The following is a 15,350-nucleotide window of genomic DNA, read 5'->3' as shown; positions in this document are numbered from 1 at the left end:
TGATCACAGAGTGACCTTGGCTGATGTTGTTGTTCTGTGGAATTGTTTATACTCAGTAGAACACCAAGGCTTAGTTGTAATGTCAGGTCATTGCCTTGTTACACCAAGGCTTAGTTGACGGTACCAGCTCCTCGATGTCAGGGGCTGCTTTTCTTTACCTCAGGTTTGAGAGTCTAATTTTATCCTTTTTAAATTGCAGTGCCTCTTATCCAAATTGACATTTGAATTCTGGCTCCACAGGATCTTGGGCAAGTTACTTATTATTAGACTGAGATAATGTTTGTAAAATACTTAGTGTCTGCACATAGTAGGTCCTCAGAAAATGGGAACTATTGTTATTTATTTATTTATTTTACAAACTTTTAAAAAATTTTATTTAATTTACTTACTTTTGGCTGTGCTGCGTCTTCGTTGCTGTGCACGGGCTTTCTCTAGTTGTGGCGAGTAGGGGCTACTCTTCATTGGGGGCTACTCTTCGTTGCGGTGCATGGGCTTCTCATTGCGGTGGCTTCTTGTTGTGTAGCACGGGCTCTAGACGCATGGGCTTCAGTAGTTGTGGCACGAGAGCTGAGTGGTTGTGGCTCACAGGCTCTAGAGCACAGGCTCAGTAGTTGTGGTGCACGGGCTTAGTTGCTCTGCAGCATGTGGGATCTTCCCAGAACAGGGCTCGAACCCATGTCCCCTGCATTGGCAGGCGGATTCTTTTTTTTTTTAAGATGTTGGGAGTAGGAGTTTATTAATTAATTAATTTATTTTTGCTGTGTTGGGTCTTCGTTTCTGTGCAAGGGCTGTTTCTAGTTGTGGCAAGCGGGGACCACTCTTCTTCGCAGTGCATGGGCCTCTCACTATCGCGGGCTCTCTTGTTGCAGAGCACAGGCTCCAGACGCGCAGGCTCAGTAGTTGTGGCTCACAGGCCCAGTTGCTCTGTGGCACGTGGGATCCTCCCAGACCAGGGCTCGAACCCGTGTCCCCTGCATTAACCGGCAGATTCTCAACCACTGCGTCACCAGGGAAGCCCTGGCAGGCGGATTCTTAACCACTGTGCCACCAGGGAAGTCCCAAACTTGTTATTAATTTTACAGTTCTTTAGGTTAACAGCCTCTAGAGGTTATGTTAGAACATTGTTAAACCTTGATACCTAGTTTTTACTACTCTTTTTATGAAACAGCGGCAGTCTAAATGAGATTTGAGGAAGAAGGCGAATTATCTGAAGAGTGATATAAAAATATTTTTGCTAATTGTGACCCTTTGTTCAGAAAAAACAGATGGAAGTCTCCCCTTAGCGTCACTTAGTATCCTAGCTTTTTATTACAAAAGAGATGAAATGATTTTTTATTCTCATGTATGTACTCGTGTATGAACAAGCTCTTTTTTTTTTTTTTTTTGTGGTACACGGGCCTCTCACTGTTGCGGCCTCTCCCGTTGCGGAGCACAGGCTCCGGACGCGCAGGCTCAGCGGCCATGGCTCACGGGCCCAGCCGCTCCGCAGCACGTGGGATCTTCCTGGCCCGGGGCGCGAACCGTGTCCCCTGCATCGGCAGGCGGACTCTCAACCACTGCGCCACCAGGGAAGCCCTGAATGCAAGCTCTTGATAGAGAATTGGAAAATACCAAAAATGCACAGAAGAAAATTAAAATTACCTACCATCCATAGTAAATTAAAAAAGACTTAAAGACAAATTGATTGAAATTCTTAAGGTTTAAAGAAAATGACCAAAACTGTAATGATTCCTTTACATGGGATTCAAAACCTTTCCAATTAAATGGGAAAAAATAAATCTTAACTTCAGAAATAAACCTTGATGGTTGAACATGAAAGCAAATATGGCCTTTTTTTGCTGAATTAAAACAGAGTAGAAAGGATCCTTTCTGTGATAGTGAACTATGAGAGAATTAATCAGAGGGCTGTTAGTCTAATGCTTCATGGTCTCTGTGGTTTATTGTGGATTAGCACACATTAAAATGTACTGTAAGATTTTTAAAGATACCCGTTATTCCGCTAATGTGACACTTGCAAGTTGCTAGCAAAAAATTGTGTAGGAAAATGGATGTACTTACTCCCTGGAATTGTTTGTAGAATGATGCTTAAGAAGGACTAAATAGATAAGTTAAAAGCAGTGGGCTTTATGAGCTAAAATACAACAGTGCATACAGTTCCGGAGTAAAAGGATTTATATTATTAACAAATTTACTAAGTATGATAAAGGTAATTTTTTACATATCTCTTTATTAAAGTATTATCCCATGCCCTATTTCATTTGATCTTTGCCACAACTCATGAGGTAAAATAAATGTCATCTTGTTTTTAGGTAAGGAGACTAAAACTCAGAGAAATTGCCAGACTTTGCCAAAGTCATACAGCTATTAAATGATGGAGAAAGACTTAAATCTCTGTCTTCTAACTCACATACTTGCAAACTGACATCCTACCTCGCTACCCAAACTACTCATGTTCTGACCCTTCTTGTGGCAATCTGGGTACCACTAACATGTGAGTGAAAAGATTCAGTTGATGATTCACAAATTAGTCTGCTATTCTTTTTTTTTTAAACAGAATGTAGATTTACTTTTTTAAAAATTAATTAATTAATTTGGCTGTGTTGGGTCTTAGCTGCAGCACACGGGGTCTTCATTGTGAGATCTTTTGTTTCACGCATGGGCTCTTTGTTGTGGCGTGCAGGCTTCTCTGGTTGTGGTGCGTGGGCTCAGTAGTTGCGCGTGTGGGCTTAGTTGCCCTGCGGCATGTGGGATTTTAGTTCCCTGACCAGCGATTAAACCTGTGTCCCCTGCACTGGAAGGCGGATTCTTAACCACTGGACCACCAGGGAAGTCCCTGCACTATTATTATCTTCATTTAAAGATGGATAACATCAGTATTTTTGTTGCTTGTACAGTAACACAACTCTAAAATAATGCACAAATATAGAAAGTGAAAATCTTCTGTAATCTTATCCTTAGGGAGATGATTACTGATAAGTTTCCTGATTTTGTCTAGTTACATAAACGTAAATATTCATTAGAGGAAAAGAACCATGTTACATAGAAACTGATCTGTAACCTTTTTCACTTAATGTATGGGGACTCACTTTCTGTTTCAATATATTTAATCTTCCTCCTCTATTTTTTTCAGTTTTTAAGTACACTTTTATTAAAGCATACATAAAGTGCACAGTTAGTGTGTTGCTTAATGAATTATTAAACTGAGCACAGCAGTTTGAAACCCCACCAGGTCAAGAAATAGAATATTACTCCAGAAGCCTGCCTTTCTCATCCTCCCTTCTGCTCACTACCTTTCCCCAGCCTTCACAAAGGTATCTTCAATTCCTAACTTCTTACACCATAAATCACCTTTGCCTGATCTTGAGCTTTATCAGTGAAATCATACAGTATGTGTTCTTTTTATGTATGGCTCCTTTTGCTCAACATTATGCTTGTCAGATTAATCCGTGAGGTTACTTGTGGCAGTAATTCTTCATTTTCATTGCTGTATACCAGGGAGCAGCAAACTGCCTATAATGGGTCATTTAGTCTTTTTTTTTTTATTGTAGTAAAAGATAACAAAATTTGCCATTTTAGTCAATTAAAGTATGCAAATCATTGGCATTAAATACATTCACAGTACTGTGTAACCATCACCACTATCCATTTCTAGAGCTTTTCATCATCCCAAACAGCAACTCTGCATCCATTAAACAATAACTCCCCATTTCCTCTTCTCCATACTCCCTTCCTCCCAGTCCCTGATTAACCTCTGTTCTGCTTTCTGTCTCTATGAATTTGCATATTCTGGGTACCTCATATAAGTGGAATCATACAATATCTGTCCTTTTGTGTCTGACATTTCACTTAGCATTTCAATGGTTATCAGCCTTGTAGCATATAACAGATTTCATCCCTTTTTGAGGCTGAATAATATTCCATTGTATGTATATACCACATTTTGTTTATCCCTTCATCTGTTGATGGATATTTGGGTTGTTTCCATCTGTTGTTAATAATGCTACTATAAACATTGGTATACAAGTCTCTGAGTTCCTTTTCAATACTTTTGAGTATCCACCTAGGAATAGAATTGCTGGATCATAAGGTAATTATTATGTTTAATTTTTTGAGTGACTGCCAAACTGCTTTCCACAGAAGCTTTGCATTTTTTAAGCATATTTTTAAAAATTAATTAATTATTTTCTTTAATCTTTGGCTGCGTTGGGTCTTCATTACCGCGAGTGGGCTTTCTCTACTTGTGGTGAGCGGGGGCTACTCTTTGTTGCGGTATGCGGGCTTCTCATTGAGGTGGCTTCTTTTGTTGTGGAGCACGGGCTCTAGGCACACGGGCTTCAGTAGTTGTGGCTCACAGGCTCTAGAGCGCAGGCTCAGTGGTTGTGGCTCAAGGGTTTAGTTGCTCTGCGGCATGTGGGACCTTCCCGGACCGGGGCTCAAACTCGTGTCGCCTGCATTGACAGGTGGATTCTTAACCACTGCACCACCAGGGAAGTCCCCAGCTTTGCATTTTTACATTCCCAGCACCAGTGCACAAGGGTTTCTAATTTCTTCACGTTTGTTAGTTTCAAAGTTTGCTTGTTTTATTTTTATTTATTTATTTTTACTTTATTTTTTCATCTTTTGGCCACACCACGCGGCATGTGGGATCCTAGTTCCCCAACCAGGGATCGAACCCAAGGCCCCTGCATTGGAAGTGTGGAGTCTTAACCACTGGACTGCCAGGGAAGTCTCTGTCTTTTTAAATAATGGCCATATGTGAAGTGGTATTACATCATAGTTTTGATTTGCATTTCACTAATGACTTATGATATCAAGCATCTTTTCATGTGCTTATTGGCCATTTGCATATCTTCTTTGGAAAAATGTCTATTCAAGTCCTTTGCCCATTTTTGCATTCTCTTGGTTTTTTGTTGAACTATTTAATAAATATTTCTCTCTTTTTTTGGAATTTTGAATTTTATTTTATTTATTTGTTTATGCAGCAGGTTCTTATTAGTTATCTATTTTATACATATTAGTGTATAATTTAATAATTATTTCAAGTGCTCTTTCAAAACTATTCAACACTCTCATATAGGGGGTGTGATCCAGTAAAGCTTTATATACAAAAACAGGCAGCTGACTCTATTTGGCTCTTGGGCTGTTGTTAGTCCTAGATTATGTAGTTCACTTGTAGTTCACATTATTGGCTATTAATTTCAATTACCACTACAACCATTGTAAGTTTCTGCCATCCCAATCTTCTCTTGATTTGATGTAGTCTGTTGGTTGAGTTTGAATGTTGTTGGGGCCCATATAGGAAAGAGGGAAATGTGTAAGGGAAACTAAGAACTGTTCAAGTATCATGAAGGTCTTTTGTGTGCTGGACGCCATTGTAAGGTTTGATTTTTCTGCCATAATTTAGTCAAAAGGGGGAATTCCCTGACGGTCCAGTGTCAGGACTTGGCGCTCTCACTGCCAGGGCCTGGGTTCAATCCCTGGTCGGGGAACTAAGATCCCACAAGCTGCATGGCATGACCAAAAGTTTAAAAAAAATTTAGTCAGAAGGATGATCACGTAGGAGCTTATGGGCTTGTAGTTTCCCCTAATTTAGGGGACTGAAGTGATTTGAGTGTGGGTGTCATCCCTTGTACAGGCTGGCCTAGTTCATAACTCTTCAATGATGCAGGGTCCCAACCAAAGTCTTGGAATCATTGCCGCTTATTCTCCTTGGCATGCCCTGGAATTCATTTTTTGTCAACTTAGTCCCGTGAGTCTGCTGAAAGCTCTGCTTAGTTTCTTGGTCACATTTGCATTCAGAATTGACAATTGTTTCAAGCAAAAAAGTGCCCCAAGTCATAGACTCACCTCTGTTGGCTCTTCTCTTTTCCATATTTTGGTAATTTTTTAAAACAGCCATCCTAATGGGTGTGAAATGTCCCCTCCTTCCAAATTTTAGTAATTTTCATACTGTTTTGAAAATTCTCTGCTCCCTTCAAACAGATGTTTTAAAAATATTTTTCTAGTTTTTCTCTTCTAATCTTACTCTTGTAATCAAAATTTTAGTTCTGGTATTATAATTCAAGTCACAACAAATGTTCTTATACATAAATGTTGGAGTATTGCACTTTTAAAACATCAGATTTATTGAGGTATAATTTACGTAAAGTTTACCCTATTTAGGGATCTATAGTTCAGTGAGTTATGACAAAGAGCTGTGTAAACCATCACCACACTCAATATATTGAATGTTTTATCACCCCAAAATCTCCCTTGTGCCTCTTTGTAGTCCATCCCTTTGCCTCCCCCTTAGCCTCTGGCAATCACTAATCTGATTCATCCCTCTAGTTTTGTCTTCAGTGAATGTCATGTAAATGGCATTATATAGTGTGTAGCCTCTTGTGTCTGGCTTTTTTCACTTAGCATGTTTTTGAGATTCATCTATGTTCCTACATGTATCAGTATTTTGTTCTTTTTATTGCTGAGTAGTAGTCTATGTATGGTTGTATCACAATTTGTTAATATGTTCACTAAATGATGGACATCTGGGTTGTTTCCAGTTTTTAGCTCTTATGAATAAAGCTGGTAAACATTCATGTACAGGTCTTTGATGTTTTTATTTCTTAGGGTAAATACATAGAAGAAGGGCTGGGTCATGTGGTAAGTATATGTTAATGTCATGAGGAACTACCAAAGTCTTCCAAAATGGCTGTATCATTTTGTAGTCACACCTGCAAATGTGACTTGTAACTTTTTTCCATTCAAAATTAAAATCTTGGAGTTTTAATTTGTAGCTCCCTAACAGCTAATGATGTTGAACATCTTTTCTTGTGTTTATTTGCCATGTTATGTCTCTTCTTTGGTAAAGTGTATGTTTTGATCTTTTGCACACTATTTTTAAATGACTTTTTAAAAAAATCATTGTAAGAGTTCTCTATATATTCTGCTTACAAGACGTTTATTAGACATATTGTTTTGCAAATATTCTCTCCCAGTCAATCTGTGGCCTGTCTTTACATTGTCAGATCCATCTTTTGAAGAGCAGGAACTTTTAATTTTTATGAAGTCTGGTTTATCAATTTTTTCCCCTTTTTTAAAAATTTATTTATTTATTTATTTATGGCTGTGTTGGGTCTTTGTTGCTGCATGCAGGCTTTCTCTAGTTGCGGTGAGCGGGGGCTACTCTTTGATGTGGTGCATGGGCTTCTCATTGTGGTGCCTTCTCTTGTTGTGGAGCACAGGTTCTAGGTGGGTGGACGTCAGTAGTTGTGGCTCACGGGCTCAGTAGTTGTGGCTCACAGGCTCTGGAGTGCAGGCTCCGTAGTTGTGGTGCACGGGCTTAGTTGCTCCGTGGCATGTGGGATCTTCCCGGACCAGGGCTCGAACCCCTGTCCCCTGCATTAGCAGGTGGATTCTTAACCACTGCGCCACCAGGGAAGTCCCACTTTTTTCCTCTTAAGGTTTGTGATTTTTATGTTCTAAGAAGTGTCTGCCTAAGCCAAGATCACAAAGAATTTTGTCTATGTTTTCTTCTGTAAATTTTATATTTTTAGGTTTTACATTTAGGTCTGTGATCCATTTCAAGTTAATTTTTGTATGTCACGTGAAGTTTTTTTGTGTATGGGTGTCCGTTATTCCAGCGTCATTTTTTGAAAAAGCTATTCTTTCTCCATTGAATTACCTTGTCATCTTTGTCAAAGTCAAATCAATGATATATGTGGGGTCTATTTCTGGACTTCTGTTCCATTGATTTTTTTTTTTTTTTTTTTTTGCGGTATACGGGCCTCTCACTGCTGTGGCCCCTCCCGCTGCGGAGCACAGGCCCCGGACGCGCAGGACCAGCAGCCACGGCCCACAGGCCCAGCCGCTCCGCGGCATGTGGGATCTTCCCAGACCGGGGCATGAACCTGTGTCCCCTGCATCGGTAGGAGGACTTCCAACCACTGCGCCACCAGGGAAGCCCTGGTATTTTTTTAAATTTTTCTTTCTTTTTTGTTTTTGGCTACGTCGGGTCTTAGTTGTGGCATGCAGGATCTTCGCTGAGGCATGTGAGATCTTTCATCGTGGCGCTCAGACTTCTCTCTAGTTGTGGCGTGTGGGTGTTTTTCTCTCTAGTTGTGGCACGTGGACTCCAGGGCGCGTGGGCTCTGTAATTTGTGGCACGTGGGCTCTCTTGTTGAGGCACGTGAGCTCAGTAGTTGTGGCGTGCAGGCTTAGTTGCCCTGCAGTATGTGGGATCTTAGTTCCCTAACCAGGGATCAAACCTACGTCTCCTGCATTGGACGGCAGATTCTTTACCACTGGACCACCAGGAAAGTCCCTCTGTTCCATCGATTTATATGTCTATCCTTTCTCTGGTGGTCTTGTACTTTTAGGTAAGAAATATCTATGCATTTTCTACTGTCACACTGACTTAACGAGATTCAAATAATGCAGTAAATCAACTTCCTGTTACCAACGAATGTTAGGTAGTAATTATTGAGCATGTGATTTTATTTGTAATCAGTCATTTCACTTGCCTCCCTAATGTGGTAAAACGCCTTAAAAGATTTTGTTCAGATGTTGCCAGTGAGAACTGTCATACACTGCTGTTAGGAGTATAAATTGGCACAAGCACTCTCAAAAAGCATTTTGTTGATTTCTGGTAAATGGAGAATATGTGATGAACTATGACTCATCAATTCTACTTCTTAAGCATATACTCAAAAGAAACTGGCACATGTACATAGGGGGACAGGTACAAGAATGTTTATTGCAACTATTTGAAATATTGAAAAACTGGAAACAACCTAAGTATCTTTTAATAGGAGGTAGTTGGAAATAAATTGTAGGATGGTATAGGATACTATACAGAGTCGAAATGAATGAACTAATCTCTGTATAGCAACATAGATCTAAAAAGCAATGTAAATTTTTAAAATAAAATGATATAAATAAAGTAGGAACAATAGAAAAATATATACAAGTAAGGTAGACACTCAATTCATGATAGTGGTTTCTGGGAAGGAAAGGAGCATGAGAATGGGAAGAGGCACAAAAAAGGAACTTCTGTTGTATCTGTTAAGTTGCAGTTCATTTTTAAAATTTTTAAGTAAATACGATATTGTTATCAATATTCCCACCACACAGAATGCAAATGCTATTTTACTGTTTTCTGTAATTTACCCCTTTTTTAAAATTAAAAAACCAAAAATACATGTAAACAGATATTTTCTTCATAAAAAACTAGAAGGTAAGCATCCAAATAGTTTGAATTGACTTACAACAGATTCTTAATAATTTCTTCATGTGTCATTATCAAGTACTTATTGAGCACTTACTCTGGATCAGACACTGTGTAAAATACTAATGGCATTTTATATGGGTAATAAGTAAGAAATTACCCTGTCCAAGGGGCTAAATCTAGTTAGTGATTTATTTTGGGGACGGAGGAAGGTAGGTAGGAGGTACATACTCATAAGGGGACAGTATTTCTTAGTTGTTGTGTGGTGTTTATAATAAGACTTCATCTATTCTGTGTTATCAAGAGAGTCCTGATATTTTATTGATTTTGAAATTTCAAATTAAAGAATGGCATGGGAATTTTTGTTTGATTAAATAGGGACATGAGTAGGGAAAAATGAAAAACAGTTCTTATGCATGATTTCCACCTTTGCTTTACTGTATCTCTATATTAGCCACTTATGAGGCTTTGCAGATTCTAAGGACTAAGAAACTAATTTTTAAAAACAATGAAATTTGCATGTAATTGTTAACACTTTAAAGAAGTATCCTACACATATTTTGATTATGCTGAATTTTTAGGTCCTTTTGAAGATTAATTTTGGATCAAGGATAAATGTTGTCATGTTTCAAAGAAAATAGAAATGTGTTACTTAATGGCCACACTTGTAATCTCATATACCAGTTCTCATGGTGCAATCATTTATGAAATAAAAGCTAACTCTGAAAGGAGCACCCGTGAACATATTACATCATATTTGACTACAGTTAGATTAAACAATTCTTTTTTCCTCATTATTATTGAAACCGTATTTATTTTTCCTAATAGTATATATTTTAAAAACCATTTATTTAAAATAAAATCTTGAATATTTATTTCTCTAATAGAACATTTCAGTGGTTATAAGCATCAATACCATGAGATGATAAACAAATAAAGAATCACAGCTCTAAAATTTTGAGAAACGTTGACGTCTGTATCTCCCTCTTGCAGAGCCACATATACATTAAGATGCTAAAGTCCTAAGAAGTCACAGAGTAACAGTTTTCAGACTTGTTTGATCACAACTCTTTTTTTCATGTATCTCCTAATAAGAGCATGCTTTGCAACATGTTTAGTGTATTCTTAGGGTATACTTGTGATTTATACAAATAATTATTTCTATTTTAAAGTAGGACAAAAGGAGCAAGCTGTGGAATGGTATAAGAAAGGTATTGAAGAACTAGAAAAAGGAATAGCTGTCGTAGTTACAGGACAAGGTAAGGTTATATTTACGTTTGTTTAGTAGCATCCGAAATTGTGTTCACATGATTGTCCTGATTTCAGATCCGTTTATCTTAGTAAAGGTGTTTAACAGATTTTTAAATGTTCTTGTTAAAGTTAATGCTTTATTACCTATGCTAAAAATGAAGTTGTAACCAGATATGCTCAAACTTGATTATTGTATTACTTGTGTCCTCCTTGGAACCGCTGTTCATGATATGTTAACCCTATTTTTAAACCTGTTTTTGAAACCTCATCCTTTCCTCATTGTCGAGGCAGGGAAGGAGTGGTTATTTCACAGACTCCCTTTTACACTGTGGGTAATGCTTGACTGCATGTTAAAATATGAGCTGTAATGTCTGACTTTGATTCACACATGGCTTTTTAAAACCAAAACAATTATTTCTCATCTTTACTTTCCTGTCACATCAAATTAAAAATTAGAGTCTAAGGACTTCCCTGGTGGGACAGTGGTTAAGAATCCACCTGCCAATGCAGGGGACACAGGTTCAATCCCTGGTCGAGGAAGATCCCACATGCCATGGAGCAACTAAGCCTGTGTGCCACAACTAGTGAGCCTGTGCTCTAGAGCCCATGAGCCACAACTACTGAGCCTGCGTGCCACAACTACTGAAGCCCATGCTCCGCAACAAGAGAAGCCATCGCAATGAGAAGCCAGCGCACTGCAACTAGAGAAAGCCTGCGTGCAGCAACGAAGACCCAACGCAGCCAAAAAAAAAACTCAGAGTCTAATATTACCTTTAAATATGTAGACAATATTTCTTGCACACATACTATGTGCCCAAGCATCATTGTATATGCTTCATACGTATTATCTCTTTTAATTTCACCACAACCCTACACTCTAAAGCTGCTACCATTATCCTTATTTTTCAGATGAAAAACCTTAAGTGCAAAGAAATTAAGTAACTTGCGTGAGGTCTCATAGGCAGGAAGTGGTAGAGTTAGGATTTGAACCCAGGCAGTCTGACTTCAGAGCCTGAATTCTTAAATACTATGCTGTGAATAGTGGCATGTGGATACCACTATTATATGAGTAAAGTACTTCAGCTTATCATAGCTAAAATAAATTCAGAAGCAAAAATTGCAATGTGTGGGCTGAGAATCTTAGCCTTATGGATCAGTCCACCCAGTGGATATTTTATCTGGCTGGCTAATTCTATAACTTATATCAGCTAATCTCCAGTAACTATAATGTGTCCAATATTTACCTTTTTTTGTAATCTCTGCTTTTTATTTTGACTGTTTCTCTAGCTACTGGTCTCCTGTATAAAAGAGAGCAGAATAGAACAAGTAAATATGGAAGATTGGGTCTTGGAGACTTTTCATGAGTTTATGAGCATGACTTTATGAATTATGTACAAAATATATTTGCTGTTCTTTGCCGAATGCATAGAAGAAGAGTTAGAAGTAAATGAGTTGGTTATGAGAAAAATAGTATTTCATTGAATCAAAAATGTCTTCAACTGTACCAAGAGAAAAAACAATGTCAATTAAATGATGACACATCCTCTTCTTATCACATAGAATTTGAATTTTAACCTTATTGAATATGCTATCTTAATCTTATTTTGACATAGCTATAACAGAAGTATTAGTATCTATGACCAAATTTTTGTATGCAGAGGAAGTGACAGACTATGTTATGACCGCAGCCTGGCTGATAGCATTAGTAGGTTGGCACAGGTTTTAAAACACTTCCCAATTTCAAAGAGTTTTAAATGTAGGGGGAAAAATATGTCTCAAAACCCATAAAATCCATGAAATACCACAATAGGTCTGAAACCGTCATAAGGAACTATAACTGATTTTTTTTAAGATATTATTTGAAACTGATATTTTGTTAATTTCATAGTCTTTTTATAAAGACTATGACTCCCCATGAGATTAGTTGGTATGATAATTTATCTTGAAGCAGCATTAGTAGGTAAATGTAGATATTTTAATTCTTTTTTTCTGCTTTTTCTTTCAGGTGAACAGTGTGAAAGAGCTAGACGCCTTCAAGCTAAAATGATGACTAATTTGGTTATGGCCAAGGACCGTTTACAACTATTAGGTATCAATTAATGAATTGTATAACTGGAATGAGATGTATTTAAAATCTTAAAATTTAAGATTTAAAATCTTAAAAGTTTAATGAAACTTTAAATGCAGATGGAAATAAATCAATGAACTTGAAAATGTGTTCTAGGCTTTCTTTTAACTTACGAAAATTTCTAACGTATACAAAACAGAAGAGTTTATTGAACTAATTATCCATCACTCAGCTTTGGTAATTATCAACTCATTGTCGGTCTTGATTTAAGACTGGCAAACTATAGCCTATGGACTAAACCCAGTTCACTGCCTGTTTTTGTAAGTTGGCACAAAGCTACTCTCATTCCTTTGTATATTATCTGGTTGCTTTCATGCTACAGTGAGAGAATTAAGTAGTTGATACAGAGATCATACAGCCTGCAAAGCCTTTTAATATATAGCTTTTAAAAATATTTTAACATTTACTACTGGCTCTTTACAGAAAAAGTTTGCCAACCACAGTTTATGTCCCTGCTTACTTTCCCCAACTTCATATTAATATTTTGAAACAATTTCTCGATATCTTTTTATTTCATTTATAAGTATTTCATATCTCTAAAAGATAAAGATGCTTTAAAAATAAAATTGCCAAAGTGAGGAGATTGTCACTTCTAACGTTTCCCTTCTAACGTTTCCCTTCTTTCCGTCCCTCCCTTATTTCCTGTGTATCACTTATTTTTTATTTTGATTTGTAACTAGAAAAAACCTTCAAAAAGAAAACTCATTTCATTATAAAACGAAGGTAATGATTCTTCCCTCTGGGGAAGCTGTGAGTATTAAATGGGATGATGGACATGACTGCCAAAAAAAAAAAATCGCCAAAATACCATTATCACACCTAAAAAATAACCAATAATTCTTTTAATACTAACATAAACATAAAAGTAATGGCCAAAAAAATGGTCAGTGTCCAAATTTATATATAATATATAAATAATGTGCAGTCAGTATCTCAAAATTTAATAACTCCTACTATTTTTTTAATAATTTAATTGTTTGAATCAGGATTTCAAGAAGATCCATACTATACATCTTTTAATATACAAGTCTGTTTTTTCTTTTTCTTGCAATTTATTTGCTGATGAACCAGATCTTTTCCACGTAGTGTTTCCTGCAGTCTGACTTTCGCTCCATGCATCTCCATGTTATCTTTTAGTATGTTCTTCTGTCCTCCCTATAAATTGATAGTTGGATATAGAGCCTTAATTGGATTGAAAGTAGATTTTTATTTTTTAATGATAAGACTACTTGATAGGTGGTTTTGTGTTTATCCATCAGTATTTCTTGTGATGTTAGCAGCAGTTGATGACTTACGCCTAGTGACATTATAATTGTCATTCTTTCTGCATTCATCAGCTGTAAAAGGTCTATAAAGAGAAACTTCTCATCTTCTGTTTGATGGTGTAGGTTTTAAAAATATATTCTTAAGGTAAATCTACTCCTCAAACAAGGTGGAACTAAAACCCACCCTTCTTGGGTGGTTCTACCGTAGCTTGATGTGATAGAAATAGTAGCAACTTGGTAAACAGGCAGACTTTATTTGTTGCTCTGTGCTTTTGATAAGTTATTTGGCATTTCTGAGTCTTCTTTATTTCATTTGTAATATGAGGCTAATAGATAATTATTATCTCACTGTATTTGTGACTATGAATTGTTGAAGGAACCTAACCCATAGTAAGTACTCGAAAATGCTGGGTTTTGTTCACCTCCTTACCTGTGTGTAATCACCACCCCTGCTTTTGTGTACATATATACACATATGGTTTTTATTAATTCACTTATTCATTCATTCCTATATGGTCCATGGTATTTATAAATTTTTTGCCCCACATTTTTGAAAAAGAAACCCTTACTGTTTTCAGATAGCTAACAAGGCAGTGTTCTCCTGGCTTCTGTGGCTGACAGTTTGCTTTCTTACTTCCTAAGTGACGGTTATTACTGTGTCAAATAAAATTACATGTTACATCAAGGGTTGTTGTAGTAAAATAATTATCTAATTGTTCTAGTTGGTCCTTTCTATGTGTTTTAGCTATAACACCTTTTCAGTATATGTACAAAGTATCAATGTATGTGATGCAGATTAAGTTTGATTATGGAACATTTTGTAACATGTTTCAAATTGAATAATAGTTGGCTTTTATCTTTTATCAGTATTTGAAATTGTGATATGGTAAAACATTAGAAGCAACTCATCAATTTATAGACTTGTCTTTAAATGCAACTTAGTAATTTCTTATTTGTGTTGTTAGAGGAGAGGACAAAAAGATATATAATATAACATGAAGCTAGGCTTTAATAGAATTAATATTTTGTTGTTGTTGTTGTCTGTTATCCTCAAAAGTGCTATATGTCCATTCATGAAAGATGTTACTTTAAAAAAGAGACGGTGGAATAAAAGACATCATCAACATTTTCCTGTCTTCTGAGAACGCAGAATATCTGGGAGTTATATACCAAAGACAGTAAAAAAGAAGTGTGCACAAGTGCATAGTAGAGCATATTTGTGTATTATGTGCTGGTTAAAAAATGGAGCTTTTCAGAGGTGGGATGCCTGATAGGTATCTAAGTAGTATGGAGAATGATAACTGGGAGTTCCCCATACAGACTGGTTTGAGAGGATGTAGCATCTCTGATAAAGATGGGAAGAGTTCATATGTATTACATATCTTCAATTTAGTGATAGTGAACCTTAGAGCAAAGCTTAAGTGTAAAACCTGCTGTAGATAAAAAGATAATTTTGGCGTTGGTGTCTGGTATACTTGGCAATTACCCTTTTTGGGGTTTTTTT

The 15,350-nt window shown here is 36.9% G+C and overlaps 1 protein-coding gene across 2 annotated transcripts in view; it reads left to right on the top strand.

Moving 5' to 3' along the window:
• SPAST (spastin) overlaps positions 1-15,350 on the top strand; it is a 62,750-nt gene that overhangs the window by 6,548 nt on the left and 40,852 nt on the right. The window contains exons 2-3 of one of the 2 annotated variants that reach the window (XM_022574133.3): positions 10,378-10,461; positions 12,459-12,542. In XM_022574133.3, coding sequence (XP_022429841.1) covers positions 10,378-10,461; positions 12,459-12,542 — 168 coding nt within the window. Of the gene's footprint in view, positions 1-10,374; positions 10,462-12,458; positions 12,543-15,350 lie in introns of both variants that reach the window. The other variant, XM_022574132.2, reaches the window with a different exon arrangement.

The sequence above is a fragment of the Delphinapterus leucas genome, chromosome 13, assembly GCF_059928025.1.
Source record: "Delphinapterus leucas isolate spDelLeu-1000000601 "Yukka" chromosome 13, BTC_Dleu_Yukka2, whole genome shotgun sequence".
Lineage (NCBI taxonomy): Eukaryota > Metazoa > Chordata > Mammalia > Artiodactyla > Monodontidae > Delphinapterus > Delphinapterus leucas.
This window is presented reverse-complemented; position numbering and strand designations above follow the sequence as displayed.